The sequence below is a fragment of the Castor canadensis genome, chromosome 6, assembly GCF_047511655.1.
Source record: "Castor canadensis chromosome 6, mCasCan1.hap1v2, whole genome shotgun sequence".
NCBI classification, from domain to species: Eukaryota; Metazoa; Chordata; class Mammalia; order Rodentia; family Castoridae; genus Castor; species Castor canadensis.
In genome coordinates, this window is record NC_133391.1 from 22,380,243 (window position 1) to 22,393,574 (window position 13,332).

The window sequence follows — 13,332 nt, forward strand, 5'->3', positions numbered from 1 at the left end:
GGTGACCTCATAAAAGAGGCCCCAGCTAGAGATGTAGATTAGAGGTAGAGTCTCTGTTTAGCATGTGTGAGGCTCTGGGTTTAATCTTCAGCACCAGAAGAAGGGATGGAGGGAAGGACAGTGAGAAGGAAGTAAGGGGGGGAAGAAAAGGAAGGAAAGATGGAAAGAAGGAAGGAAGGAAGGAGTTCTGAGAGTTGACTTGCCCTTCTGTTGTTCTATTATATGAGGACTCAGCAATGAGTCAGCTATGACTCATGAAAAAGTGCCCCTCACCAGACAGTGATTCTGCCAGCACCTTGTTCTTGACTTTCCATGCCTCCAGAACTGTAAGAAATAAGTTTTTTGTTTATAAACCACCCAGTTTATGGTATCTTGTGTTAGCAACTCAAGCAAGCCATGGCAAGAGTAAGAGTAAGTGAACAGAGCTGTTTTTACAATATAGATGTGAATATAAAGTGTCACAAGTACCACAGTGACATTCCCCAGAACTCACAAGAGGGACTAGGCAAGTACCCATGAATAAATCCAAAGTAGTGTCATAGAATGAACCCAAATTTCTATGAATTAATGTGGGTGACATAATTGCCCACTTCACATGGTGGTTGTGAAGTTCAGAACCCCTTTGCTTTTTTTCTCCTCTCTTAGGAACACAGTGGTGGGGTGGGCGAATGGGAAGAAGGGCATCTACCCGAAACCCAGGGAACAAGGAACCATTGAGAGCCCAGGCTGAGGGAGGACGTCCAGGCAAAGAAAGAAGGACAGCTGGAGTGGTAGGAAGATTTGGAGACTGGCACATTCTAGGACATGTTGAAGGCGGTAATTTCCCAGTATAAAATACAAGAAGCCTTATAATGTCAAAGGTTTTTTTCATGTGTGATCATGTATTCATTTTAGTTTCTAAAAAGACAAATAAAGTTTGTCTTGACTGAAACTTGTGTGGAAACCTGATGGCCATTGAATTGGTGTGGAGAGGTGGAGACTTTACGATGTTATTGGAGGAGTGGGAGCATAGTTTAGTGGTAGAGTACATGCTTACCATGTACAAAAACCTAGATTCAAACCCCAGTGCATGCACACGCGCGCACACACACACACACAAGTTATTAGGTTGTTCAAAGTGACAAATGTAGTTTTCTGAGGCTTGGGGACTGGAATAGTTACCAAAGAGCATCTTGGTATAAAACATGGCTGCTCTCGTGTTTTGCCTCTTCCACACTGGCTCGCATGCCCTTCTGCCTTTTTGCCTTGCTATGAAGCAGCTTGAAGCTGAAAAGATTACAAAGCCATGTTCTTGGGCTCCCAGTCCCTAGAACTCTGAGCCAAAATAAGCCTGTTCCTTCACAAATTACCCAGTCTCAAGTACTCTGCAATTCCAACACTACCAACAACAAAACGGACGAACACCCTAGAAGGTTCTCAAGTGTTAGCAAGCCAGGGAGAGGAACATTTGTAATTAATCAGTACATTTGTATGGTTGACCATTCAAGGAGTTCAAGTACTTGTGCTACTTGGAGCTATATTTTCTGTTAAAAATGCTATTTTAGTGTGAAGTGCTTGAGACTGTTCGGGATAGTTGTAGGAGGAATCATTTCATAAGGACAATCTTCAAAGTGTTTTTGGGGCTGGGGATGTAGCTCAGTGGTAGAGCACTTGCATAGCATGTACAAGGCCCTGGGCGCAATTCCCAGCAACACAAAAACCTAACAGGAACAAAATCCAGTATTCTTGGAAGAAGCATACTATTTAAATAAGCAACACATATAAGTTTATGTCTGATGAGTAAATAATTCTTAATAAATTAGAAGCAGGCAGTGTCTAGTAAATTTACTTTAAAATCAAGTATTAATTAATGACAGATGCTGTTACAATGCCACATAATTTTTTAATGCTTGCATATTTTTAGCAGAAATCAATGACACATTAACTTGAATATAGTTGCATTATTAAATTATGAAACAAGATGCAGACAAATCTTATAAGCATGGTTTTGATTACTTGACATGATATAATTTCAAATTACAGAGACTTTCACTTACATATACTTCATGGCTACTAAACAAGAGCTCTGTGATGATGACAACAAGAATGACAGTATTTTCTTTTTATGACACTTACCAATAATAACTCTGAATTAGCTGGGTAACAAAATAACATGATGGCCTTATTATTCCAAATGAATAATTATGTTCACTGTAGGGGCGTGTGTGTTCGGGTGACATTGAACACAAGTTGACATTGAAGAGGAGTGAGTCAGGTGTATGACATGCACTTGTGTTATCATGTTATGATGCCAAGAACAGCTCAGACTCTAGGAAATTAGTGTAAGCAGACTCTGTTGAGCCTGTTTAGCCATGGAAATGGGTTGTCTCTAAAATCTGGTTTGCACCCTTTGCATGCTATCTACACAAATGGACTGTGTCACCATCTGATTATTTCCCAGGATATTTTATATCCAAGATTCTAAACAGAAGTCAGGAAGACCCCTAAAGAGCACAAGGGGAGCTCCCAGTTGTGTTTTACAGTAAACCCTTTGTGGTGCCAGCCTCAGCAATGCTACACTCTCTCAAAGCCTCCCTGAGGAGTCAGTGGTCTTCTCCAGGAGCTTCTTCCCAGGCATTCTGGGAAGCTTACCTCTGGTACATGAGCTACAGAGAGTCACTCTCTCTTTCCCTTCATGCCTTGCATCCTCCCTCCTTAGGATGAGAAAAAGAAGAAACAGAGGGAGCATCATTGCTGAGGGATGCCAAAATGCACATGGGTAACAGAATGAAACAAACCAACAGTAAGACCAATGACAGGTGCTTGCTGTGATGAAAAGGAAGAACAATTCCAGTCTTCACCCTTATTAGAAATGCTTGAAGCTCGAGTACCACACAAGGTAATTTAAACGGCCAAAATGACAGAAGGTGATATTCTTAATTAAGAATTCTACGTTTCTTTTGCTTCTAAAAGAATAAAATTACTAGTGCATGTTTCCAGGATTATAAATGGAGTAAAAAGGGCCCAAGGGTTTCATTCACATGGTTCACATTTCCAACAGGAATAGAATGGAATAGAATCTGGTGTATTTTCACCAGGTTAGCAGACTGTCTTCTAGGAATCTGCTTTGATCAAAGTTTTCTTCTCTCTCTGAAAGAGAAAATAAATAAACACACATTCTGTGCTTCAAAGGGAGAGAAGGTAGTACAAAGACAACCTTGGGAAATAAACAGTTAGCCCCTGGAAAATTTTAAAAAGATGACTTTTGATTTGGTTTTAACTGACTTGTGTGGGATGCACTGAGGAATTTACATTCTCCATCTGAATCTCTGAATGGCTGAAATATTGAGATGGTAGGTTTGGTACAATCTGAAAGGGCCATGTGCCTTGCTCTGATAAATGTGTTTCATGTCTAAAGTCCCTGCCATGACAACCATTCACTTGCATCAAAGTGCTCTGTCTCTCCAAAAGTCCTGTGTCAGTGCCTCTTACTTGGGATAGACGACATAGGGACATATTTCATATATTCCTTCATTAGCTGATTTTTCTGGGGACTCAATGAGACAAAACCCAGGGACACTTGTTGGCCTGATGATTGCAACAATTCAGAGCAATTCAGAGCAGGAGTATCTCATATGGACTGGGACTTCCTAAGGAGTCAGACAATAGCAGGTTTCTGGGACTCAACAAATAGGGTAGAAGGGAAAAGGAGTGATCAGAGGTAAAATATAGTTCCTAGTATTTCTCTAAGATCACCTCTAGATAAAACCGCATTTTCTCAGTTAGTTACAATATAATTTGAATATCTGGGTTGTGAAATATTGTAGATAATGCACTGCTTTTTAAAGGGAATGAAACACATGCATGCGTGTACATGCACATACAGACACCTACATGCACAACCAGAAAAGCACCCCAGTACAAACTGCTTTGAAATAAAAATTCAGGATATAAGAGCCTTCCAAATAACATCTAGAGACTTTGGAATCAAAATACTACAGACTAGTGATCAATATATCATATTGGTCATTAATTTTCCATCAATTTAGACTGATAAAATTTTGTTTCTTTCATCTTCAAGACAAATCACTTAGAAAGCATCAATAATTAAAAAATTATATTTACTTTCCAAAAAGACTTGAAATGGAGACCTATAATTGTATCCTTACTCTTCTTTAAAACAGCTCTTGCCCAGTGTAGTGGTGCATAGCTGTAATCACAGAACTCTTGGGAGGCTGAGGCGGGAGGATCACAAGTTTGAGGCCAGTCAGGGCTTCAAACTGGGACCCTGTCTCAAAACAAAACCACAATAAAAAACTAGTTCTTCTTTCTTAGTTCTAGCTAATTTTCCTCCTTGACTCTGTAAATACCAACAATCAAATCTAAAACTTCACTGTAAACCAAACTCCATCAAAATTCTTTTCCTACTGACTTCAAAAATTGGTAAGTATTCTAAATCTTAAATATTAAAGAGACCATGTTGGATTCAGCATCCTGGATCAAATATTCAACCATTTTTGACCTTTCCATTGCTAGAATTCTGAGAACCATGACAGTTCCCCAATACCTAGTACTTGCTTCTCTAGTTTACTTTCTTGTGCTAAATTCCTGTAAACAAAATTTCAGATAGGGTATGGCAGCAATAAATTGTGTCACTGGTAGCTGCTCAGAAGTCTTGTGAATCACTTTAATGTTCTCTGAATTCTGCAGTCTCCACCATCCTGCTAGATGTGACACATCTCATTACTTTCTTCCTGACACTTGCCTTCCTCAGCAGCTGGGCACTTGGTTATTCTGATTCTCCTCTCACATTTCTGCCTGCTCTTAGTGTCTCTTCACCAGCACTATCCCCACCTCCTTTGCCTTGACTTGTGGGTGTTTTCTGAAGTTAATGTTTGATTATTTACTCATCCCCCCACTATATCTAAGCTCCTAGGAGGGATTTCTGCTTTCATGGTTCCAACCTTTGTTAACTGGCACTGTATTTCCAGTTGGTTCAGAGCCTGACCCATTATCAGAATAATGGCGGCAGGGTGGGGCCTGGGTGTTCTTAAGGACACAGATGTTCGGGGCTCACTCCAGTGGATCAGAAGCAGAATCTCTGGGCCTAAGGTCAAGAAATCTTTGCTTTTCAGTAAGTTCTCTAGGTAATTCTGACAACCAGTCCACATGGACAGTGGAGAAGCATTGGCTTACACATCTTTATTTACTGGAATGTTCCTGTCAGCTTGAGCTGAACTCTCTTCCACATCATGGAGATTTTTATCCCTTATTATCAATGTTACCACTTTAATTCTGACACAGCACTTGATAAATATGCTTGGCTCTGGAATTTCTTTCATATCTTTAGCAAATAGCTATGCCATCTTATCTGTGCCTTTTTCTGGTGTACCTCAGTCGAGCCTTTCCATCTATACTCACTGAGTCACTGGACCTCCTGACTTCAAACCTGTGTTACTTCTTTGGTTTCTTAAAACAGAACTCCAACCAGTCTTTCCTCTTCAATACAATTCTTTGCAAATGGTCGTGTCTTAATTGAAAGAGAGTCATACAGACCTGAATTAAAATCTCAAAACAAGGGCTGGAGATGTAGCTCAGTGATATAGTACTTGCCTAATATGCATAAGGCTCTTGGTTTGATCCCCAGCACCACAAGACAAAAAAAAATCACAAACAAAAAACCTCAATATCATTTCATACTATCTGCATGACCGTAAGATAGTAAATATACCTCTGAGCTCTATAGATTTTCAGTGTCTGACACATAGTAGGTTTTCCTGTGTGGTTACTAGCTCTTATTGTGACCTATTATTACTGCTTTTGTTGTTACTTTATGCATCATAACTCATCTTCCTTCATCACATCATCTTTCTGCTGAAAATCCACAAGTCATCTGTTCTTCCTCAAATAAAGAACAAGTCAGCTCTGCATTCATCCAGCTTCTACTTTGTGTCTGCTGTGCAATGGTGGGGTAGTTACGTAAACTTCCTGTGCTTCTGTTTCCACTGTTATATAGAACGGTGCCTTCCTCCTGGTTATTGTGAGGAATAAATGTATACGTCCACGTCAAGTGCTTACCATAGTACCTGGCCTATGGCCTCACAGTTAGGCACTGTATCATTGCTATCTAGTAACAGTAGCAGCAGCAGGAGTTAGCGCTATAATAACTACCACTCCTATGCGCCGACATCCCACTCACTGCTTTTTTCACTGCAAAGCCTATTTTCATGCATGCTTTTGCTTAATCTGCTTTCTTCTCTGTGTACCATACTTTGTGGCTTCTACTAGGCATAAATGTGTATTTAAGTATTATTATTCATGCCCAAATTAGTGTGGCGTTGCTCTGAGTTCAAGACTTTGTTGTCCCTCTCTCTTCCACTTGCCTCTCATAGGTGTTTTTTTTTTTTTTTTTTTTTTAATAAAGTTTGGAGCCAGAAAGTGCTTTTTGTTCTCTTTCCTTCTTGTCTAGTCCTAGCCCTGTCCAATCCTAGGCACAGTATACATGCTTTTCAGTAGCACATATGTCAGGGAACAGGGTCAACAGTGTGTGCCTTGGCCACCAAATCACTCATTTTTTTTATACTTTTTAAAATTTAGATTATATGTTAAATATGGCATCCAGGCAATTTTTGAGAGGGAAAAAATTGGGGGTCTATTTATTATGCTTTGATGACTTCTATTCTTAATGATAATAAAAATCATGTACCTGGGTGGACTGGGTTCTCTCTCTCTCTCACTTCTCTCTCTCCTTTGCGGTATTGGGGTTTGAACTCAGGGCCTCATGCTAGCACTCCACTACTTGAGCCACTATGCAGCATACTGGGTTCTCATAGAGACCCTTTATGCGGGTATCATCATTGCATAATTTTATTGATAAAATACCCAGTGGGTAAAGCAGCAGAGCCAGGAGTTAATCCCAGGTTTGCTAACCTCAGAAGACATGTTTGAACCAATACCAGGATGCCTTAATTCACCTAGTTTTAATGATACATGGGCAGAATGCTTCCCTTTAAAAATCACATCCAGGCCTGCTATAGAAGAGCTATACAGGGTAGTGAAATTACGCAGGTTTAGAGTCAGAGTTGGCTGTATCTATAGGGCAAACCATATGGAGCTGTTGTTTCTCAGTCAAAAATGGCTGACTGCCAGCAATTTCATTTGGTTTTACTTTTCATCATGAGCAACTGACTTGTGATTATTTAATCATTTTGGCTTCGGTGTTTCCCACTATGAAAGAATGCCCTGAGATTTGGTGGTCTTTCAGCTTTAAGAGTTCTAAGAGAAAGAAAGGTTATAATAGACCATGGGTTATGAAATTCATATACAATTCCCCAGTCTTACCAAGGAAATATTTTTCTTCTGGGAACTCACTTTAATGAGGAATATACTTATCTTTTTTCAATAAACATGTCTGTTAACTGGGGGAATGTATGAGGTTGAACGCTACACAAAATCCCCAAAAGTAAGCAAAACTGTCTTGCAGTAGAAGAGATCACTGTACCTGTACCTTCTTGTGGTTTTTGTAACAAAGCCAGTAATAGGGCTGCTGTCTCTGGAAGAGTTAGTAGTTGGGGATTTGAGCTTCGTCTTTCTGGGGAAACAAAAATGTATGTAGGCTCTATTAGTATTTAAATATTTATGTAAAGAAATTCTATTCTGCTATGTTATAATGTTAGAAAAACTTGTATGAAATAGAGTTTTGAGCTCTAAGCAAAGAGCATACAGCATACTAAGTTTGATACATTGGAACATTTCACACTTTTATTGGAACTGACTTCCAAAGAGTCACGTCACTTTTACATGCAGGGTATGGAAGAAAATGTTCAACTATATACTAAAGAGAAAATCATGAAAGCAAACAGGATTAAGAAAAAGAGTACATGAGCAATGTCCCTCTTCACAGCTTAAAATGGGATGTCTGGGCAGGATGTGAGCCTGCTTGGAGTCTAGAATGCCTACTTTCTTCATACCTTCTAAGAAAGTTTTAGATAACAATATATATTCCTGGCCACATACAAGGTAATTAGTTGACTGAAAAAGCATCTGCTAAACATTCAAAGTTATTTCGAATTCAAATTGACAGAGACACTATCACAATTCAACACAAACCTTGATTTTTAACTTGGAGACAACAGAAGGGGAAAACAAATCCTACCCAGGGAAAATAAATAATCTTAATGATACTGCAAGCCTGAAGAATGGAAACAAAAATTTGTTTAGCACCTACCATGTGCTCAACACAGTGTTTGATATTTTTCAAAACAAATATACGTTTTATTCTTAGCATCTGAATTTTAAAATTTAATCAAAATTAATTGAATTGCTATTTTAAAATTCAATGACACAGAAAGGTTTAGCATTAAAAAAATAACAGTCCCTGGCCCCATTTTAATGCCCTCCCCCACTTAACTGGTTTTGAACCTTTTGAAAGCTCTTTCTTTTTCTCCTCCACTACTTTTTATTTCAAACTTACAGAAAATTTTCTAGAGTTTCCTTTTTATTAGTGCATATTTCACATATGCATACATTATAATTTGATCAGATTTACCACTTATTTTGCTCTTTATATTTTACCTGTCCCTTCCCTGTATTTTTTTAATCTATTTATTTTTCATTATCATATTATTGTTGTGCTGGGGACACATTGTGACATTTACAAAAGTGCTTACAATGTATCGTAGTTGAATTCACCGCGTCCTGTATTCTCCTTTATAACCACCCCCTCCATTCCTTGAACAGTTTTAACAGGTCTCATTTTTCCATTTTCACACATGAGTACCTAATATTTCCAACATATTCACCTCCTGCACCCTTTCCTTGTGCCCATCCCCGCTCCCGTTGGTACCAACCCCCCAGACAGGACCTGTTTTTACCTTCCTGTTCTCTGTTTTTGAAAAAAAGACGTTTTTGTTTAAGACAGCTATACAGGGATTTTCCTTGTGACATTTCCATGTATATATGAATTATAACTCGAATTTGCGCATCTCCGGTATTTTTCTCCTTTCTACCTTAGTCCCCTTCTTAAGGTGATTTCAACGGGTTTAAAAATTCTGTATTCATTCTTGTACAGAAAGTACATCACTCATTTTCCCTCTCCCGTTAGGCATAATTTTGCAGCTCGCAGACAATTATTTTTGTAACGATGCTAGAGTTAAACACTAATAAGAATAACAATTCCCGCGATGCATGCATTTCTAGAGGACTCGCGCAGTTCTTTCCAACGGTCAGAGCAGAACCCCAGGCCCTGCCGGGCCCACCCAGGGATCGATGGCCGCGCCCTCGCTGTCGTGGTCACTCACCCGGAGGCAGCCGCTCCAAGGCGCCCTTCCTGCGGCTCTGGTCGGAGATGAAGCGGCGGCCTTCTGCGAAGGGAGACGCGGCTCAGCGCGGCCCTGGCCCGGCCCGGCCCGCAGGTGTCCCGCGCCAGCCCGCGCTACGCCCCGCCGCGCGCATCACAGCCAGGGTCAAGTTCACAGCCAGCGCGCGCAGGTCCTCAGGCAGAGTCCCCGGGTTTTTAGATGTGATCTAGCTTGGAGCCTGAACTACCTACTTTCTCCCAAAGAAGTTTGAGCTAATCAACTACATTTTTGACCACATAAATTCTTTGACTGAAAAAGCATCTGCTAAATATTCAAGTTATTTCAATTCTAATTTGTTAGAAGACACACAGCCCCGACTCACACAAACGTGGATTTTTAATTTGGAGGCAACTGAATGGGAAAACAAAAGTTACCTTCAGAAAACAGATAAGCAGCCTTCGGCCTTAGGATGGAGGATTTCCAGTCATTAGGGAGTTTTCCTGCCCACCTTCCTCCACTGTCCCTCCCCCACCTCTCCCTGGATCACCTGAGACCAGGATGACCTCAGTTATTTCAGGCGGCAAACTCTGGTATTATTCTCTCCACAGCTCTCCATCTATCTGCTCATGGTGTCACACATCCCTAAGGGGTTTCCATTATGGGAGGAAGAGCAGAGTATTTGGGACTTACGTGCTCCCCTCAGGTACAGCATAGCTTGGGGAGTCCAGTTCCTTCTCTCAAAGAGTCTCTACAACGGGATGGGGGTGGGGAGAAGAACAGGTAATAAAACATTGCTGCCCAGTCCTCTATTTGGAGAAGAGAGAAAGAGAGAGATAAGGAGATACAGAGAAAGATAGAGATAAGGAAAGAGAGATAAAGGAGAGAGAGAGAGAGAGCAAGACAGAGAAAGAGCAAGAGACAGACAGAGGGAGAAACAGCATCCATTCAGGAGCCCTGCTTTGATCACCTGCGGAGCACTGCTGGAGTTTCTCAGGACAGAAAATGCCAGGAGAAGGGCCAAGGTGGTTGCAGCCAGACTTCTGGGTCCCTACATGGAATGATTGACCAGAGATGTCATTTCCGTGCTCATAGGATCATCTACTTCATTCCTACAGGCCTGGACAACTAAAAACCCCTTACTTCAGGCTATGTTCCATCTTAATATTCAGTTTGTGGAGGGATTCTCCCATAATACCTTCTACTTACTCCACAGAGTCCACTTTAACAAATTGTTAAGAAACATTTTCATTACCTCACCCAAATGAAGGATTGGGTGCATAAGTGAATTTTTCTCAGTAAAACAAAAATAATTCTACTATATTAAAGGCATAGGGCTCAAATATCCTTTGACCTCTAAAATTCTCATTAAACATAAGGAAAAGCTATAAAGTCTTTTTTTATAAAATAGCTAAAATATTTCAAAGAATAAAAATGGCATAAAACCTTTGCTCACCTTCATGTTTTGCTCCTTTTCAGAACCCTGCAACAGCTACAACTTCACCGTGAGTGTTCTGGTTTAAAAACTTGGGGTTTTTAAAGTCTTAGTGTCCAGGACTGCTTTCCATCTGCATAGAGGTGAGGAGTCCACAGGGATGACTTGTCAGTCTTCAAGGCTGAGAGTGTTTGATGGCTTCCCAAGGGAGATTCAATTGCCGGAAGTAGAGGGATGTTGATGAGTGGACATCATTTGTTTAGATACTGATCTCATCCGTCAGGATGAGGATTCTGAATGGATCAGCATCATTGCCTTGCTTTTCCTGTTAGCTGTCCAAAGCATTTAACCGTCATCATCATCATTATTATTAATGAAAACAATCAATGGTCTAGGGCAGAATACAAAACCAACAAAGTAAGTGATTAGCTATTGCACTATCATTGATAACTGAAGATGAATCACAAGTAAAAATGAAAAGGTTAGGGAATCTCAATGGAATTTGATTTTGGTTATTCACTTAATTAACCATCTACTCAGTTATTTAACAAATATTTATCAAAAGCCTACTACATGTCAGTCAATCCTCCTTTTACTTCAAGGGATGCAGCCATGCACTAAAAAGATGTGGTCTCTGCTTTGATCAAGCTTACCTTCTAGTCAAGCAGAAACACTCTGAACTGGTGGACAGGTAACTAAGACAATTACACAACATTTTAAATTATTAAGTAAAGGCAGGAAAGATGACATGATGGGGTAAATGGTAGGCAACTCCAGGGAAGGTAAATGTCATAGGGACTTTTCAAGGACCAGGCAGGGTGAGACATGGGATTGGGAAGGGTACAAACTATTGAGACGTGGGATTGGCAAGAGTGCAAGTTAGTATTCCAGGCATTCCTTGAAGAAAAACGAAAAGCAAAATCTAGGGACATCAAAGAGCTTGGCTTGTTTAAGGAGCAGGAAGTTGGGAGCAAAGTGGTGGGGGTGACAAAGAAAAGCACTTTGAAACACAGTTGGACAGGAGGATATAGAAGTGTGGTATAAGCAAAAGATGGTGATGGCCTAAACTAGTGCAGAAGTAGCAAGGACTGGAGAGCTAGAATGATTTGGGGATGTATGTTTGAGGCAGAAAACAGGTCTTGTGGATAAATGAGAGTATGAGAAAAACATTAAGGATGCCAATTGGATTTTTTTGCTGGGTGGGTGCTCTACCACTTGAGCCCCATCCTCAGCTCAGATTTTTTTTTGCTTAAATGTTGGGTAAGTGATGACACAATTTTTGGAGACCATAGAGACTTCTTAAGGAACCAGTTAAGGAAGATAAATTAAGAGTTCCTGTAGGGCACACTATAATTAACATGTAACATGTGTACTTAGTCCACATCTAAGTACAAGTATGATGTAGGCATTTGGAAATACAAACTCTATAAACCTAGCAAAGAGGTCATCAGATGATAGATTTTTTTTTAAAGCAGGAATGATCAGCTTTAAGAATATTAAGAATTCTAAAAATTTTAAGTCAGGAAAAAGTCTGGGAGTGGATGGAACAAGAAAAGAGGTGGGGGCAGAGCTATGAAAACAAAGGAGCAAAATGAGCAGATAAAGAGCCAGAAAAGAAGGCTGAGGTACAGCAGTCAGAAAAAGGAGAAATTTCAGGGGAGCCTGACATCACAGAAGCCAAAAGAACATTTAGTAAAAAAAAAAAAAAAAAAAAGATGAGATCCACGAAGTATCCAATGAATCTGGATGTATGGTGATTTTTGAGGAGAAAAGCAAGATTGAATGAATTGAATAGTAAATAAAGTCGAGTGTGGGCAGTCTCTAGAAATGTCACAAAAGGGGCAGAAGGAAAAATGAAGAATCTTTTTTTTTAAAGATATTTCAGTGTGATGGAAATTTGTTGCTCTTTATGGCATTCCTGTATCATCTGAACCTTGTCACTTTTAGGAATTTCCTAAAATACCCTCAATTATGATCTGTGGAATTATAAATGTTATTGGAGGTAGGTTTCTCCAACTATTAGACTAGCTGAAAATGCCAGATCCTTAATTTTCACACTCCCTACAGGTAGAGTGCAGGCACATTGCTCTGGGGTCACCAATCAGATATTTGTGTTCCGATGGAGGCTTGAGCAGCATGCCCTGCTCAAGGATGGAGGGATATCCTGGTGTAGCAGTAGCTGTAGGCAATTGATTTTCTGGAGTAATACTGGTTATAGTGCTAGTGTTCCATTTAGGATTGAAATATGAAGAGCTAGTGCGGTCTGTTTGCAAATATTTGGAAAGGACAGATTGGATTTCGGTGCTTGATATTTAGACTTGACAGCCATGTTAAGGACAGGAAAATGAAGAGTTGGTTAGTAAATGAGGATGAAAATAGAAAGCAGTTTGCAGGTAGAAACTCAGGGACTATTTATGCTCTTCAAGGAATAAGTAAAGAAATCAAGGGCCAGTGCTATGAATGCAGTGTTTTATATCTACTGTCATAGGAAAGAAGACAGATAAAACCTTAGGATAGTAAGAGTGCTGATGAAACTGGATAAAATTAAACTAAAGCTTCAAATATCAGATTTTAGAAATTGAAATCCATAGGATTGTAGCAAATACCTCCGAAAGAGCGACA

General features: G+C 39.9%; 1 protein-coding gene across 1 annotated transcript; it reads right to left on the bottom strand.

Moving 5' to 3' along the window:
* Window positions 1-971: 971 nt before the first annotated feature.
* On the bottom strand, window positions 972-12,434 carry Spx (spexin hormone). Its single transcript, XM_074075912.1, has 5 exons — window positions 10,732-12,434; window positions 10,246-10,326; window positions 9,969-10,026; window positions 9,279-9,341; window positions 972-7,570 (listed from the first exon to the last, which is right to left on the bottom strand). Exons 1-5 carry the CDS (start codon window positions 10,735-10,737, stop codon window positions 7,368-7,370), a joined length of 411 nt encoding a protein of 136 aa, XP_073932013.1. The 5' UTR covers window positions 10,738-12,434; the 3' UTR covers window positions 972-7,367.
* Window positions 12,435-13,332: the final 898 nt, after the last annotated feature.